An 18,144-nucleotide genomic window follows, 5' to 3' on the forward strand; every position below is an offset into this window, starting at 1 on the left:
TGGGGTTAAAGGTGTGTGCCACCACAACTGGGTAATCTTTATACAACTGGCTAATCTCTTACTTTTCTTTTCTTTAAAACATTTAACACATTATTATTTCTTTCTACCATTAGTCATTTTCTTCTGTGTGTGTGTGTGTGTGTGATATGTATGTACTTGTAAGTTTTGGTGTGTGTACATGTGTGGGAGCGGAAATAGATGTTGAGTATTCTTCCTCAGTAGCTCTCTGCCTTTTTCTCTTGATACCATCTATCACTGAACCTGAAGTTCATTGCTTAGGCTGGGCCCCAGCCAGCTGAAGGATCCCCTCTTGATATTACCTACTCTAGTGTGGGGATTACTGGCATCTACACTAGGCCTGGCTTTTATGTGGGTTCTGGGGTCCAAACTCAGGTCCTGGTACACAGGCACTTTATAGACCGAGCCATTTCCCCAGCTCTCTGTTTTTACTATCTAATTTCCTTTTCATGTTCCCAGTGTTGGTAGATGTGCAGTTGAGTTTTGGGTGCTGGGTTAAACTTCCTGATTTCCTTCTGTCCTTGTGTCTGTTTCTTGTCTTTATAGACTGGTTTTCATACACTGAGAAGTAGGATTTTCATTTCATTTACTGTGTTTTTATCTAACAACACTAGATATATTTCATTTAGTAATTTTTTTCTCTTTGAAGTATTTAGAGCTCAAGGTTGCCCATTTTTCTTTTTGAAAAAACGTGTGTGTGTGTGTGTGTGTGTGTGTGTGTGTGTGTGTGTGTGTGTGTTCAGTGTGTGTGTGTGTGTGTGTGTGTGTGTGTGTGTGTGTTCAGTGTGTGTGTGTGTGTGTGTGTTCAGTGTGTGTGTTCAGTGTGTGTGTTCAGGAGGTCATAAGAACTATCAAATTCCCCAGAACTGGAGTTACAGATGGTTGTGAACTATCATGTGGGTGCTAGGAATCTAACCTGGGTCCTCTCCAAGAGCTGTAAGTGCTCTTAATCACAGAGCTCTCTCTCCAGTCCCAGGTTATCCCTTTTTTTCATTGCAACAAAGTATGATTTCTTTGAGTGATTTGGTGGTGGGGGAAACATGGTATGTTGCATGGTTTTCCTGGCAGAAAGGAAGTCTTCTATTATTTTTCAGGCCTCTAAATTCTTCTCTTTAGTTACCCTTTATTACCTGATGCTTAAATGACCCCATCTCTTCCATTTTTACCTTTCTTGTCCAGAAGTCATGTCCTCTGAGCATTGCCAACTTGACTTGCACATTCTTTGTGGCTGCTAGTATGGCCGTCTTTATTTGCACAGCACTAACAGCCCACAGGGATAATAAATAACCTTGTTGACTGAAGGGAGGCAGTAAGTACATATTAACAAAGTTTAGAGAAGATGATATGATTGGTCATGATCATGATGTATACACTTTCTATTTATGTAAAGATTTGTGGACTAAAGAGCGAGCTTGTATATTTCACAGTTAGTGTACTGTGTTTATGAAAACTTGAATCTTTTTATTGTTATTTGAACTGTGGTAAGTGGAACTCATATGTCCTGGGACTGAGCAAAGTCAAGACTGCCCATATTTTTACTCTTAGGATGATCTTTTTTTTTTTTTTTTTGGTTTTTCGAGACAGGGTTTCTCTGTGGCTTTGGAGACTGTCCTGGAACTAGCTCTTGTAGACAAGGCTGGTCTCAAACTCACAGATATCCACCTGCCTCTGCCTCCTGAGTATTGGGACTAAAGGCGTGTGCCACCAACACCCGGCCCTCTTAGGCAGTGACTTCAGATCAGTCTTACACTGAGCAGTAGCTCTCCTCCTCCTTCTCTCTCAGAATTGTTCACAAATTACCATTGATGTTGTAAACGGTTATCAGAGCTAGTTGGCTGAGATTTGGTACTGTTTCTGTAGGCAAATAATCTGAAACTTAGGAATGTCTGCAAAGTTGAGTTGTAGAAATTTTATTGATCGTATTGTTTTGATTTTGGAAGATATATGAGGTCCTTGAAACTTAGTTGGTTGTCATCCTCAGTAAGCTGGCAGTGTCTCAGACTAGCTGAAGTCCTTGTGTTCTAAGCAATGGATGAGTGTGCAGGGCTGGGATTGGAGATGGCTACTGATGCAGCTGAGTGTGCAGTGGGCCCTGCAGACTTCCCAGATGCACCTCTGTGAAAGAAAGCACTTGATGGTTCCACCTGCTAAACAAGAGAAGAATGGAGACTGCATAATGTTCACGTCTTCTCTGGAGGAAGTACCTATTTTAGAAGATATAAAAGAGATCAAAACAGCTAGCTTTGTTTGGGCAACTTATCTAATATTATAATTATTATTTTTCCATTAAACTAAACTGTTTTTCTTTTTCAGTCTTATGACAATGGCCTGGCACAGGGAGCAGGACTTGAATCTCATGGTAAGACTTCTTAAATGATTGTGTCGTTTTAAAATAGCATGGGTTGTCTTCAGCACAAAAAAAGTCTCAGACTGTCTGAACCCTTGCTGTAAAATGACTGTCTTTGTCACTCTCCCACATCTGTCTTTGACACTGTGGTACTTACCTATTTGGAGCCTCTGAGATCACTAATCTTTAAGACAGTATTCAAGCCAGAGAGATTTCTAGTAATCTGTTAAAATGTTAACTGCATGAATAGATCTTGGTATTGTTTCTTAGGCTATTACTAGAAAACAGCAGGTTATTTTCATTGGTGTAACAATTGTAAGCCTAAACCAAAGAGATATATTGAACACAGAAATTTTTATTTACCTTCCGTAATATAATTATCCTTAGTGATAATCACAAGACATTTTTCTATTGAACCAGTCTCACATTTTCCCTCACTTTGGGCAGAACTAGACTAGTGAGATGGTACCCATTAAGTTTGTTAGCACATCAAAAATAATGTACCCTCAAAATCAAAATCTCTATTCAGAAGTAATCAGGCTTCCATTCTCCAGCCCAGATGCTGAAGACTCCAGGTGAACTTGAGGTTTCTCATCACTGGCTGTGCTATGCTGTGTTCACTTGTTGTCCCCATCCCTCTGCTAGCATGATTGGAGCAGGGCTTTGGCCCTAACACCATCTGTGTAACCATGCCTCCTAGATTTTCTTAAGGGTTTACCCATCAACAAAAGAGAAGTTTTGTCCTCTGTATAGAAAATTGTCTTGACTTTTCCTCTGACCCCCTATTATAATATGATAACCAAGGTTCCGGTCTATGCCTGAGTTACAGATAGGTATAAGGGTAGCTGGTGATAGAGATACCAAGCAAGATTCACTTCCTATGATGCATAAGAGCCAATTCTATGACACTAGGTTTGCAAAAAGAAAGTTCTGCTTCAAAACTAGTCAACAAAGAGGTCAAGAACTGTAAATTCAAGTCTGCCTTCCCAGTCAGTCAGTACTGGGGATTAATTGTAGGCAGGGAGTGGCGGGGAGAGGATATTTATTGATTGGGTGATGTGAAGGGAAACTTTCCCTAAACCTTTTTAGACATGCATGGCCAACACATTTCTTTACAGGTCAAATGCTTCTTTGAATAGAGTGTATTCTGTGTTGAGGATTTTGTGTTTGTAACTTTACATCAAAGACCAGTGACTGATATCTGGCTTCTACGAATTTCCATTCTTGAGACGTGACTTAGGAAGAATCTGTGGGTGAATTTCGGTTACTTACATTGTGAAACAACAAGCACTTAATTATTTGAGGAATTTCCATCCATGTGTGTCCAGATGCTGACTAGTTTCAGGAGCACAGACGTTCCTGTTCATCCCTGTGATTGGGAGGGATGTGGTTGTGCAAAGAGGAGCATTCTACAAGGATAGGCCCTGGTGCCTGTTGCTGTAGCACTCTAGTGAGGAGACACCTCATGGCACAGGAGCAATTGCAGTTATTTATATTTTGTGGGATATGAAGGACTATCCAAACATGACAGACTCTCTGAAGCATCCTTTCAAGAAGAAAAAGCTTCCTGGATCACTCTAGTCATTCTTTTGAGTTGGTTTCACCTCAGTAGCCATCAGTATCATCAGTGATGGATTGTAATTCATGTCCAGAAATTGAAGTCTTCTGATTGTCTGTTAACTTGGCTCCATGGCTTTAAGGTTAACCACATACATGTAACCCATTCTTTAATCACTGTTTTAGTTTTATTTTTCTCTCTACAATTTGCATTTTCTAAGTGAACTGTATTTGTGTATTGTTTATTGCTGTCGGTTTCCAGGGTAACTTTGCCTGTTTTATCCAGTGATGTGCCTATAGCACATTTGGCATATAGCTGAAGGATCATCTTTATCAGACAACACTGAGTTCACTGGGCAGTGCCAACCCCTTACATCCGTTTGCTGAGCAGGTCTATGATACCATCTTAGCATCTCAGAACACATACTCTAAATTTCTGAGTTTGTGTGTGTACTTGTGTGTAAGTATGGACACACACACATGTCATATAATCTGTGGAGATCTGAGGACAGCCTCAGCTGTGGGTCCTCACTCTACCTTGTTGTCTCTTGTTTACCAGCATATATACCAGCCAAACTAGCCCTTGTAACTTGCTGGGATTACAGATCCCCGATATCTTGTCTAGGCTTGTGTTGATTCCAGGGATCTTAACATTTATACTGCAGATGCTTTATACACTGAGCCATCCCAATCCTGGTTCATTTTCTTGAGGCTGGGTTTTCTTGCCGTTTAGCCCTGGCAGACCTCAGCCATGTATTATTTCTGTTTCAACTATTGTAGTCCTGAGATTACAGGCATCACTACCACACTCAGCCTGCTAACAAAACCACAGTGGGGAGGTGGCTCAGTCAGGCTCAGATGGTAAAGTACCTGCCATATCAGCATGATGAAGATGACCTGAGTTCAGATCTCCCTGTTTAAGCTGGACATGGTGTCTGTCATGCACCTGTAACCCTGGCACTGGAGGTACTCTGACAGATCCCTGAAGCTCCTAGTTTAATGATAGACCTTGTCTCAATCAATAGCATGGAGATTGATGGAGACAGACATCAGTTTCTGACATACATACATACATACATACATACATACATACATACATACATACATGCACATGCAACACATACATAGCTGCCATGATCTTATGATCTTCATTTCCAAGCCTGTTAGCACTGTGTGGGAATATGGAATAACTTACTACCAGATCTACTGAGTTTCCAGAGTAGCCAGCGGTCCTGCATTTTGAATGTTTATTTTTAATTATCTAGTTAAACTGATTGTCACCACATGTCACCAATTTGTAATCTCAGATCTGTGCATTAAGGTTAAACTTATTAATTTAACTACTGCTCTGTGTTAGCTATCATTTGATAATTTACATGTCATCTCATTTAATTGGGATGCCAGGCCTCTGTTACCAGGCTTCTTTGTAAGTGATAGGTTCAGTCAGAAACCACTATGAAGATTAAAAGGAAAAGGAGCTGTTACAGGAACATGCCTTTACCTATTTTACTAGTTGATTATTGCTAGGACAAAGTACCTGACAAACAACTGTAGAAGGAGGGGTTTGTTTTGACTCTCAGTAATGGGCGGGCACAGTCACATGGAGAAGTCGTGGTGGTGGGAGATTGAGACATCTAGTCACACCTGCAGGTGGGAAGCAGGGAGATGATCGCTACTGTGGAATGGTATTCTCACTAGAGTGGGTCTTTCCCTCTCAGCTAAAATCATGTAGAAACGTCAATCAAATCCTATCAATTGACAGTCAGAATTAGCCATTACACTGCTCACAGATGAGCCTGGAGTAGAGTCTCAAAGGAGTAGAGTGGCTGTGCTGGAGCAGCACTGCCTGCCTGTGCTCAGATCCCAGAGTCCTTATTCTGGGCTGTGAAGAGATTACTGGAGCTCGTCCTTTAGGGCCTGTGATCCACTGTGCCTGCTTCTGCTTGTATTCCTTTGTTTGAGTTTTACCTTTCCATTCATTGTTCCAGTGTAATTGTCATTTGTCCCCACCCAGCCCTGAACAAGCTCTCTGATTTCTGTAATGCTGGCTTCATTCTACTTTCATTTGTCGATGTTTATCTATTAGGCTGTAAATGAGTTCTTTCATCTTATCTCCTGAGCTCACCTCCATTATGCTTGTGCCACTAGTGTGTGTTTAATTGATTGTCCTCAGTGGCACTTTGTATCCATCCCTTTCATGGAAAGTTGAGTTTGAAGTGTCAGTTTCTGCTTAATGCTATTTTGGGTTTTTCACGTGTGTTTATTCCTTTATCCTCAGTCTGAATATGTAATATTGGGTTGGGGTTGTGGATTTTCCTTTTTCTCCTTTTTCTAAGTCTGTTGTCTCATTTCTGTCCTTTACTTAGTCTGGATATGTAATCAGAAAGACTGACCAGGCAAATGGTGACCTTGATCATCAAGTGTACTGCTCATGTTATCTCATTATTTTACCAGAAGCTTTGAGGTATAGTTTTAATATGTTCTGCAAGAATTGAGCTATCTGAGTTTGCTGTGGCCAAAATAATTTTTGTCCCTCAAGATTCCTAATAGGGGTCAGGCGGTGGTGGTACATGCCTTTCATCCCAGCACTCGGGAGGCAGAGGCAGGCAGATCTCTGTGAGTTTGAGACCAGCCTGGTCTACAAGAGCTAGATCCAGGACAGCCTACAAAGCCACAGAGAAACCCCCATCTCCCCCCAAAAAATTTCCTAATAGGAAGCTCAGATAAATTAATTTGATTCTGTGATTCTTTTTAATTATCTCTACTTCTTAATCCAGAACAGAAATGTTAAATCTTTGGCCTTAATTTCCTTTGAACACCTAACTCTTGTGAACTTACCATTTTTTTTTTGTTTGTTTGTTTTTGGTATGTTGCTTAAGTATGGAATGTGCCTGTGTATTTAGTTTCCATCTGTACCTCTGCCTACATGCTTGTTAACTATTTGCTTATTTAGTTTCCTGCTTTACCTCTGACCACATGCTAGTTAACTACATGCTCATTGTAGAATTCATAAAACTAACAAAGCCATTAAACAGTCAGTTTGATCTGTATAGAACCTATGCTACTGCTCCAGTCTTTAAATCTCTTGGGTAATAATTGTTGGTAGTCAGGCATCTGTACTGGCCTGTCCTTGGACTTCTGACAGGATATACCCTCAGCTACAGCCACCAAGAGTACCACCTGTGCCCATTCACTATGTTCCCTTTTAAAAGGGCCCTGCCCCCCCACTCTCCCTCCTCCTTCCCCTCTCCTTTGCCTGACTCTCCTTCTATCGCCCTCTTTCTCTTCCCCCCTCTTCTCTGCCTCTCTTTTCTCTTTTGCTGCTCCTGTCTCCAGAGGCTGGTGTTCCCCCTTTCCCTCCCCCCTTTTTCCATTCACTTTCCCCTAATAAAAAAACTCCTCCACATGAGCCCTGTCGAATGGATCTTTCTCTCTCAAGTGCCGCTTTTTTTTTTTTTTTTTTTTATTTTTTTTTTATTATTACAACAATGCCTAGCCCCATGTAAATACTGTTTTGCTGTATTGGGCAGGGAGTGGCTAGAAGAAAGGTCTGTATAGAAGCCATTTGTTTTTCAAATGGTTTGAATTCTCAGTTGCCTCCCTGAATGTAGAACCTGTGGACATAAAGGAACTTAAAAGCGAGACTTAGGGATTCTGGTGTAAATTGTGTAATTTGGAACAGAGTCCTTGATCTTGGTCCAAGCCCAAAAGTATAAGGTCCTTTACAGCTTTAAATTACTTTAAATTTTATTCTGTTTTGTCAGTTGACATGGGAGACTTCACTGTTTAGTGTTTTGAGTTCTTTGTTAAATTTTATTTCACTGTCCTATAGCTAACAGGACCATTCTCCTTCTCCCAATATTTTATACTGCTCTCATAGGCCCATAGACACCTGAGCTGAAGTTTACAGTTTGTGTTTTGATCATCAGGAGGATCCACCTTTTGTGGCATTGCGTCACTGTGCCTGATGGGTAAACTGGAAGAAGTTTTTTCAGAAAAAGAACTAAACAGGATAAAGAGGTGGTGTATAATGAGGCAGCAGAATGGATACCATGGAAGACCTAATAAGCCCGTTGACACCTGTTACTCATTCTGGGTGGGAGCAACTCTAAAGGTAAGAGAGGCCATGGAAATGAGGCACTCAAGCCCTTGGTAGTTATACCCGCTTAGAACTTGTTACATACCCATAATAAAGCTGACTAGAGCACGTAGAACAGGGATTGTTGTGGAAGTCATACCAAGAAATAGGGAGTTAATTTTAAAAGATAATTGTAGGACATTCCCTGGAAATCCACTTAAAATCTTTCCTTCCTTCCTTCCTTCCTTCCTTTTTTCCTTCCTTCCTTCCTTCCTTTCTTTCTTTCTTTTCTATTGTTTGTATTGCTTAAAACTTCCAAATTCCGTTGATTGGACTTCTACATAAAGTCTCTGAGCTGTTATCTCCAACGTTTGCTTCTTGAAATGCCTTCCCCCTTAAGAACCACTTAGTGATGTGTTCTGACTATAACTAGAGTTTGTTTTCATCTTGTGTGTAAAGTCTTGTTTACCTCATATGTGTGGTTGAAAGGAATCTGAAAAGAGACTGGTTTAAAATGAAGGCAATAGCCTATCTGTGTACTTCTAATACCATTTTAAAAATGTTTGTACTTTTTTTAGTCATGAAAATTTCAGACATAACTTACAATAGTGTGGATAGTGTAATGAGCTCCCATGCATTGCTCATGCTTCAGTAGTGGTTATCCCAAAGCAGCTGTCCTTCACCAGTTTTATATACACTCCTCCCAGGAACTGTGTTGACTTCAAGACAATCTTTTGTTTTGTTTTCTGCAAATTCTTGCATATGTTTTCTAAGTGAAAATAACTACAGAAAACATCCTAGTATCAAGACCACATCTAAAAATGAGCCATAATTGCTCTCCACACTAAGTATCATTTAGTGATGGTGGTGTTTCCTGTTAAATCACACCCAGAAACTCCCAATATCAAACTGTCTTTTCTTTTGGTCACAGGACTCTGAGTTGTCAAGCTGGTTGTTCTGTTACAAGCTCTGTGAACTTTTCTTCCATTGTGTGAACTATAGCTTAGTACGTTTAGCACTTTAACCATTTATATATAATCCAATAATAATAGTGATATCCAAAATAATATGTAACCACCACTGCCTCTGTCAGGAGTGTGTCTCACTATCCTCTCCCCCAGCCTCCTGTAGTCACTGTTCTATGCCCTATCTGCATGGACCATTTCTGGGAATCTCATCATGCTGTTATAAAAACTAACCAAAGCAATTTAAGAAGGAAAGGCTGGATTAGGCTTAGAGTTCTGGGAGTTAGGGAGGGCCTGGCCACAGGAGCCAGGAGTGGCTGGTCACATTTGTCCTCAGTCAGGAAACAGAGCAGTGAGTGCTGATGCTCACTCGGCTCTCCTGTTATGCAGTCCAAGATCTTAGCCTGGGGAAATAGTGTGCCCACAATGAGGGGTGAGGGTGGGGTGTCCCATCTCAGTTAACCTAATCTTGATAGTTCCTCTCAGACACGCCCAGAGATTTGCCACCAATTGGCTCTAGAGTCTGTTGACATTGTAAGTCATCACACTCCTATAAATGCAATCATGCAACATTTGTTCTGTTTCTTCCTTATTTCCCATAGCATAATGTTAGGAGTCATCCATTTTGTATATATAAAAATTTCCTTTTTATGTCTGAGTAATGTCATCGTCCCCCCTCTCACTCCCCCTGGTGTGTGTGTGTGTGTGTGTGTGTGTGTGTGTGTGTGTAATTTTAGTAGGAATTTACTGAATCTGTAGGTGTGCCTGGGTAGAAGTCATATCTTGACAATATTAAATCTTCTTGCTAATGAGCTTGCTAAGAAAATAAAAGATAACTGTAATTGGCTAATTTAAATGCTCAAGTCCCCAAAGATTTACTCTGAGAGTCGAAGCTAGAGAAAAACCTATCCAAATGATCAGTAGCTGAAATGTGAACCACAAGCCAGTTAAAAGTTTTGTGCCTGTTAATTTTTGTCATTTTATTTTTAGCTTCTGAAAATTTTCCAGTACACTAACTTTGAGAAGAACAGGAATTACATCTTATCAACTCAGGATCGCCTTGTGGGGGGATTTGCCAAATGGCCAGACAGTCATCCAGGTAATTACATTTGGCTTGAATCTAGAGCAGTATGAGTTTTACTTCTTGAGTAGATCTGGTAAGTGTATGTCTTCAGAAATTATAATTGATAGAAAATATTGCCACAGTTCTCACGTTACAGTAACTAATACATTTTGTAAAAGACTGTCTAAAGGGCAATGAAATGGCTCAGTTGGTAAATACACCAGCTGCCAGACCTGGTGTCCTGGGTTAAGTTGCCAGAACCAACATGGTAGAAAGGGAGAACCAACCCCTCTGTTGTCTTTTGATCTCTACATGTACACCATAAATCTATCATACCCGCACACAAAATAAAAATCATAAAGATATTTAAGACAGTTTTAAGGCAATTTGTGTTATAATGCCTTGCTATTCACCTTTATGTGTGTGGAATATTTTGCCTGTATTTTTGTCTGTACACCACATGCTTGCAGCACCTGCAGATGGCAGAAAAGGGTGTCAGAGCCCCTGGAATTGGAGGCACAGATGGTTGTGAGCCGTGGGTGCTGCAACTCTGAAAAAGCAACCAGTGCTCTTTAACTGCTGAGCTATCTTTCCAGCCCCTTCTTTTACCCTTTTTTTCCCCCTTGAAAAATTTCTGATTTCTAAACAAGTTAATACTGCTTTTTTCACTTATAATTTTAGAGTAAACTGTAAGAAACAGGGAAAATTTTTATTTTTTTACTCTAAAAATTAGAGGAAAGTGAGACATTTAGCTTGTGACAGTTAGACCTGGTAAGGTATTCTGAACTTTAGTAGCTCTTAGGATCTTAAATGCTAGCCATTTCAAAAATAGAAAGGTATTCTTGGTTGCTATGAAACTTTTTTTGTAGTGTTCCTGTAACTGCAGAGTTCTGAGGACTTCTGAGGTCTATATAAGGTTCTCAGGCAGGCAGAGGCCATGTGTTTTCATGACTGCTCAGCAGAGGGTTGTGGCTCCCTGGAAATGGGGTACTAGTGAGGTTAGGAAGGGCAGAAGAGTCCTACAGCACGTAGAAAGTGAGTCTGTGAGGACTGTCAGGGCGGAAATGGCACAGCTCTCCAGGTGGACTCTACTCTGTTTACATCACACAATGTTGGTGTATACTTAGGAGTTCCGTTTACTCCATACAGTGTTGGTGTATACTTAGGAACTGCATTGACTACACACAGTGATGGTATATACTTAGGAGTTCCATTGACTCCACACAGTGTTGGTGTATGCTTAGACATTGTTTACTCCATACAATGATGGTGTATGTGTAGGAACTGTTGGGATAAAGCTCGGGTGGGAGAGCAGGTGTTGCTGCTGTTTTGTTTTCATTTTAGAAAACTTTCTAGGACTCTGGTTATAGCTCGGTGGTGAAGGGTGTACTAATCATTTGGTAGGCTCTGGGTGCACTTAGCACCATGAAAACAAAATTGAAAATGAAAGACAAATTTTCTTTTAGAATGTAAATTCTTTTTTTTTCTTTATATTTTGTAGTTCACAGAAGGCATTGTTATTCAGATCCTTAGAGACCATAGGCAAGAAAGTCATGTGATGTATTCCTCTTGTTGTAATTTAAAAAGTGGCATGAGAAAGACACAAGACACCGTGCAACAGAGCTCATGTTGAGGCGTTTTTATTAGGGGGAAGGGAATGGGAAAAGGAGAGAATGGAGGGAGGCGGCCAGTCTCTGGAGACAGGAGCAGCAGAAGAGAAGAGAGAGGTGAGGAGGGATGGAGACAGAGACAGGCAGAGAAGCAGAGACAGAAAGGAACAGACACAGAGAGAAAAATAGAAAAAATGGGAGGTGGGCAGAGTGCCTTTAAAATGGAATGTGGCTGCAGCTGAGGGTGTATCCTGTCAGAACCCCAAGGTCAGGCCAATAAAGATGCTTGAATACTAACACCTCTAATAGTAATTTCACTAATACAATACATGATTTTGATTGACTTTTTAAAATGGTACTTGAAATTAGGACTAGTTCTTTCAAAAAAGTAGTATTTTTTAATGTAGTGATTAGCTGTGGACACTTTGCAGTGTGTGCAAGTGAGAATGCTGATCATAGATCTAAATACCTTTTCAGATGCTTTGCACGCGTACTTTGGGATCTGCGGCTTGTCCCTAATGGAGGAGAGTGGGATCTGTAAGGTTCATCCTGCTCTGAACGTAAGCACACGGACTTCTGAGCGCCTCCGAGATCTCCATCAAAGCTGGAAGACCAAGGACTCTGAAGAGTTCCCGGAGAGTGTCCGCATTTCCACTTGAGTGACCCTGGGGATGAATGGGCTTGTAGCATAACTGTAGCTCAAGGTTAAAAGCCATGTGTAACCAAGTGTGCTCTTTTCTAAGGAGTAGTCTTAAGTCAAAGCTTGTACTGCTAACAATGCAGGATGTGGTCTTGAGCCTTGACCACTGTACTGGATTTCAAGAAAATCCTTGTTGAAATTTGGACCTCAGCAGGACTCTTAAATGTTTATACTGTGTTTTTGAGAAGTTTCTTGGGGCAGATTTACTATATATATGTAGGTCATCTTCTTAAAACTCTTCAGTACAAGTTCTGGCTTACAAAATGGACACAAATATTCAAGTTTACACTTCATATGGCATTGATGATCTTCAGGTGAACATTTAGTGATCACTTAAAAATCTCTACTGCTGATGGTAAGATTTGCTTTATTGAATTAAGTATCTGGGATTATTCTTTAAAAATAGATGGTCTCAGTTTTCTTCAAGAATAACATATTTTGTGTTATTCTTAAGATGTGCCAAGTAGACTTGTGTAACTTATACAGATGAAATTAAAAGTTCATAGTAAGAAAAAATAGGCTTAACTAATACTATAGTTTTCTAAAGAGAGAGAGTACTACATAATTGAGGGAGAAGAAATTGAACTGTGTAATTATGAATGAGACGGTTCTGGGTTGTGTGTCATTGTAAGAGGTCCCTTGGGTGAGTACCTGTTGTGTTTTGTTTTAATCCCAAATCATTGGCTGCCTTTTGTCAGGGACAAGAGAGGAAATAATCTTTGCTATCTAGAAAAAAGACACTCAGTGTTCTATTCTTCTGAGGTTCATAACACTGTAATTATATGGTTCTGAGGTTCATAACACTGTAAATTATATGGTTTTTACAACTGAGTTCTTTTTAGTTGGTTGGATATTTTCTTTCTCTCTCTCTCTTTTTTCCCCCCAGTGTTTTGTAGCCACTATAGTTAGCTGCTTTATCCTCCATCCTCCAGGTTGAGCATCCTTAATCCAAAATTCAATATCTGGGCCAGGCACAGTGAATGACATATGTCTTTAAGGTCAGCACTCTGGAGTCAGAGGCAGACAGATCTCTGTGAGTTCAAGTCCAGCCTGGTATACATAATAAGTTCCAGGCTAGCCAGAGCTACATAGAGAGAACCTGTTCTGAAAAAGAAAAAAAAAGGGGGGGGGGAACAGTAGCAACAAAAATAATAAAATCCATTATCTGAGATGCTTCAGAATCTTAAATTTTTTGATGGACAGTATGACAGAATTGGAAAATTCCACCATTTCATGCAGCAGGTCACACATGAATTTCAGGGACACTATAAATAGTGTATAAAACTACTTGAAACTACTGAGTAAAGTGTATGAAATAAATGCACAAGGTAAAGTGTGTATGTATTCCAAAATCTGAAAACAGAATCTAAAATCTGAAACATTACTTTTGGCTCCAAGCATTTTGGATAGTGATACTCAACCTGTAAATAATTTTCTAATGTTTTCAAGTTTGATAATTCTTTAAATACAAACAGAACCACTGAAGTATACATAGTCATTTATATTTTTATATTTTTGGCTAAGTGGGAGGGAAATATATCCATCTAGAGGAGATAAACTGGTTTCACTTATTCATTGTCTTGTTTTATTGTCTCAATTCTGTGAACTGACAACCAAAAGCTGGTGTAAAATCCTTTGTTAGCAATCACTTGTCAATAAATCACATCCATGACTTGGTGACAAGAGGAAATATCTTCACTAGAAGAAATAGGTGTGTTAACCTTGCTAGTAATAAAAGTTGTATTATTAATCTACAGACATCATTGTAAAAACTAAATTATTAGTGTCACTGGGTAGATAATAGCATTTTCATTATTTCCTAAACTAAAGAGACATTTCTTAAATAAAAATACTTGTAAAGGGAAACCCGGCAGATGATTAAAAACAATACATCACTTATGGGCATGCTTAATTTTAGAATTGAGTCTGCAAAGTCAAATAAAACAGTGCTGGGAGTCTAGCTCACTGCCTGGTAGCATGAGGCCCTGCGCTCCCTGGCTTTGATCTTTGGCCCCAAAACTAATAAGCCAACCAAATCCTCATTAGAAGTAAATCTTCCAGTGGTGGAGAGAAAAGCTTTCCAACAAATGTTATCCTCCCACAAGTTATTCCAGTTGCTTCTGTTTAAATCTAAGCAAATAACAGCAATCCTGTTTCCAACTGAGTTATCTGTTACACATTAAGACCTGAGATAGCATGTATGAAAATGCACTAGGTGTATATCGGGAGTCAGTGTTTTTCCTGAGTTGCTGCCAACTGTTAGTTAGAAGTTAAGAAAATTGGTTATTAATAAATAGAAGATTTATAAAATAAAAGTAATTTATATTTTCAAACTCCTTAAAGTAATTTTTGGCAAAGAAATATTAATAGCAGAATAATTGTAATAACTCTAAGAGGCAAGGTTCTGTGTGACACTTTATTGACCAGTGAATGTTTGTGTTTCATAGAAACATTATCTACCAAAAAAGATTGAGTTGTTTTGAAGTATGGAGAACTGTTTCTAGCTTTTCCTAAATAGTTGTGTCTATGAAGATATTTATTACTAAAATAAATTCTAAGCAGCGTTGCACATGTTCTCTGGTGGTAGTGGCACAGTAAGAGGAGAAACATGAAGTTCCGAAGTGCAGCACTGTCCCTCAGCCAGCCTCCTCTTACTGTACTGTAGAAGAGTGGTAGCAAGACACATTTATTTATCAATATTAGGTCAAGATTTAGGTTTGACCTATAATACTTGTTTTTTATTAGGTTTTTAAATAGGTATGTATTAGTAATAAAGTCTGAATATAAATTTTGCTGACAATGTTCATAATTTGAAATGTCAGACCTGATAGTATTTGATAAACTGAGGGATGAGGAGGTCATCTGAAGCAAGATGATTTGAGGTTTAAACCACCTATCTGCCCATTGTGTCATGAACTTGGACCCAATTCCCCTGTTAGTAAAATGATAGAAAGAATAGAATTTCCTTCACTAGGCTGATTCAGGATTAAATGAGATAATATATAAAAGCACTTTGCATACAACAGGTTTCTAATTATAGTTTCATATGATGATAAAAGTTTTTTTAAATCTCTTGTACAATAGAAATCTTAACAGGGTTTAAACTGAAGGAAGATGCTGCCAACAGAGTAGTTTTTTAACTTTGCCCATAAGTAAGAGAAGGAATATCAAGTATAGCCACAGTCATTGCAAAAGTAGGTGACAGGTGGTATGCCTGTGAGCCTCAGAATACAAGTGAAAGAACAAATGTGACCTGCATGGTTTCAGCCCACAGTGTTTCCCCTTCTGTGCAGAGGATATGGGAAGAAAGCAGCTGGGTTCTGAAGCCCTGCAGATTGGGAAACTGTGGTGTTGCCTTGTTCTCACTACAGAGGGCAGTGGGCCCACGTGAAAATAAAGGTTGAAACTCGGAAGCACTCTACAGCATCCTGTCAGTGGTCAGTGAGCGTGGGACAGTGGAAGGTGTGTTGATAATAATAGATAGAACAGTCTGGCCTGATACTATGTACCTTTTGAAATTAATGAGGTAAAGCACAGCACTGGGTAGAAATGACTAGAATTAGAATCAAAACTAGACAGGATAGGCATGCACATAAAGGAGAGATAGCTAAAATAAATGCTGAGAGGAAAGGCCTGTAGACACAGATGCATAAATGCAGGCATACGCAATCATTTCAATCACAGCAAGGAAGGGTGCTGGGAAGATGGAGCCATTTCCTAGAACATTTTAAACAATGATTTAAAGAAAAGAGCAGGTGAGCATTCTGTTCCCAAAGTTAGAGCGGTGTCTGCACAGACAAGAGCAAACCCAACCAAGGCCCCTGAAACCTAAAAAGTCAGTGACAGCAGCATGGAGTGTTTTTGGTGACACACATGGTCTCAGAATTGAAGCAGGGAACAAAATAAAATCAAGCAGGGGAAGTAGGCAGAAAGATAAAAGCAAAAGGCAATTAATCTAAAGGTAAGAAATGTAGAAGCCCCTGCTCTGGCATGGCAAGGATGCTCAGGGAGATAACCCATCATCGAGCCTTTTAAGACACAGGAGGAGCATGTAGGAAACTTAAATGACAAGGGAAAGGGCACTAAACACACTGATTTATTCCCACTTGTCTTAAAGGTGTAGTTTTTAGAGAAAAATGCAAATTGATAAAATTGAATGCAGAGAATACAACTACCATAATGAAATGCAAATAAAAGACTATTGTACAATCCTGTAAGACTGAAGAATCTCAACTATGCTTTAATAATTCTAGAGGCTAGAAATCTTAAATTACTAAATAAAAGAAAATGTTTCAAATGTTTACTTTGTAGAGTTGGTATAATGACATTAATTTAAAAAGACAACAACGATTATGCCAAAAAAAGGGAAGCTCTAGGCCATTAAGGCTTGCTAATACCCCACAGTCTGGTGATAGTTCTTTTAGTGTTTGCCACTTAATCATGAAGACCTGGATTTGATCCCCAGCACCCAAGGGAAAAACTGGGCTTGATGTTGAGCACTTGTTCCCAGCATTGAGAAACAGCTAACTGGAGCTTGATGGCTAGCCACCCACCTAATTGATGAGCCCCAAATCCTGTGAGGACCCCTGTTTAGAGAGTAAGGTGAGGCAGGTGAGCTGTTTCAGTGGGTAGAGGCTCTTGCTACACAAGCCTGGCCATCTGAATTAGATTTCTTAGAATCCATGTAAAGGTGGAGTGAGAAAACCAACTCCATGGAGTTGTCCTGTGACCTCATGCATGCATGACACATGTGCCCATACACACAAATAATAATAAATTTAAAACCTAACATAAAAAGCTGAAGAACAACTGAGGTTGATCTCAGGCCTCCACATGCCTGCAAACACAAACATAAATATCAATACAAATTAGTGATTTGTTAGGCCCACAACCCAGTAGCACTTGGAAGAGGGAATAAAATCATGGCTTAGTTGAGTTTGTATTAGGAATGCAAGGATAATTCAGTTCTAGACAATCTTAATATAGTGTTAAAGAAAAGGCATTTGATTTGATAGAGTTAAGCACTCATATAAGAAAATGATACAGTTTCCTAACATTGCTCTCTACCATAGAGGCAAGCATCCTACCATTGAATCCAAAGAGCCTTTCTTACAAAGCTGAAACAAGACTCTGCCTACTGTCTCCTTTACTACGTAACACCACACGAGAACTTTCAGCCAAGCAACTTAGAGCAAAGACATGAATCAGGAAGAGTCCAAACTTGGCAAATAGGATCACTTGAAAAACCCAAAGCAATTTGTTGAGACACCAAACCATAAAAGAACTTAATTAGCAGCAGTAGTTAATGTGCAGGCTGCATAAGGACTGCATTTCCATAGTTCTATAAGATTGAGCCAAGTGTTGTCAGAAATCACCTCTTTCAGCCACCTCCTCCCTCTCCAAACATAAGTGCTACAGAGCTGGCTTGGTCACCAGCTAGGTCCACTGTTTGTGAACTTTCTATAATTGCAACTGTGTGGTGTACACTGTGTCTTACTTGGCTTCTTTGCCCTAGAAAAGAATACAAGGGCTCTCTGGTGCTGGTTACATAGGTGCATTCATTTTATGAGTATTTACCAAGCTGTACCATCAGTCGTGCTTTGTGTATTGTTCTGTGTGTGTAAATACAATTCAATAAAAATGTTTAGTAAAAAAAAAAAAGACTTCACAAATATATCTACATAAACCTAAACCATTTAGAAGACATACCTCAAGGTCTCTGATTGCTGGAATAGAAAAGACTCATGTATGAACTCATTCAGACATGTTTAAATACCTACATAAGAAAGTCCTGTTTTGGAAAAAG

The 18,144-nt window shown here is 39.5% G+C and overlaps 1 protein-coding gene across 1 annotated transcript in view; it reads left to right on the forward strand.

Annotated features, from left to right (window-relative positions):
- The window catches only part of Pggt1b (protein geranylgeranyltransferase type I subunit beta), a 35,810-nt gene extending 19,527 nt beyond the window's left edge, over nt 1–16,283 (forward strand). Inside the window, exons 6-9 of the mRNA XM_027400855.2 lie at nt 2,332–2,377; nt 7,852–8,036; nt 9,956–10,064; nt 12,116–16,283. Of these exons, the coding sequence (XP_027256656.1) occupies nt 2,332–2,377; nt 7,852–8,036; nt 9,956–10,064; nt 12,116–12,297 (522 nt within the window). The 3' untranslated portion in view covers nt 12,298–16,283. The remainder of the gene's footprint in view (nt 1–2,331; nt 2,378–7,851; nt 8,037–9,955; nt 10,065–12,115) is intronic.
- Nucleotides 16,284–18,144: the final 1,861 nt, after the last annotated feature.

The sequence above is a fragment of the Cricetulus griseus genome, chromosome 2 (genome assembly GCF_003668045.3).
Source record: "Cricetulus griseus strain 17A/GY chromosome 2, alternate assembly CriGri-PICRH-1.0, whole genome shotgun sequence".
Taxonomy (NCBI): Eukaryota; Metazoa; Chordata; class Mammalia; order Rodentia; family Cricetidae; genus Cricetulus; species Cricetulus griseus.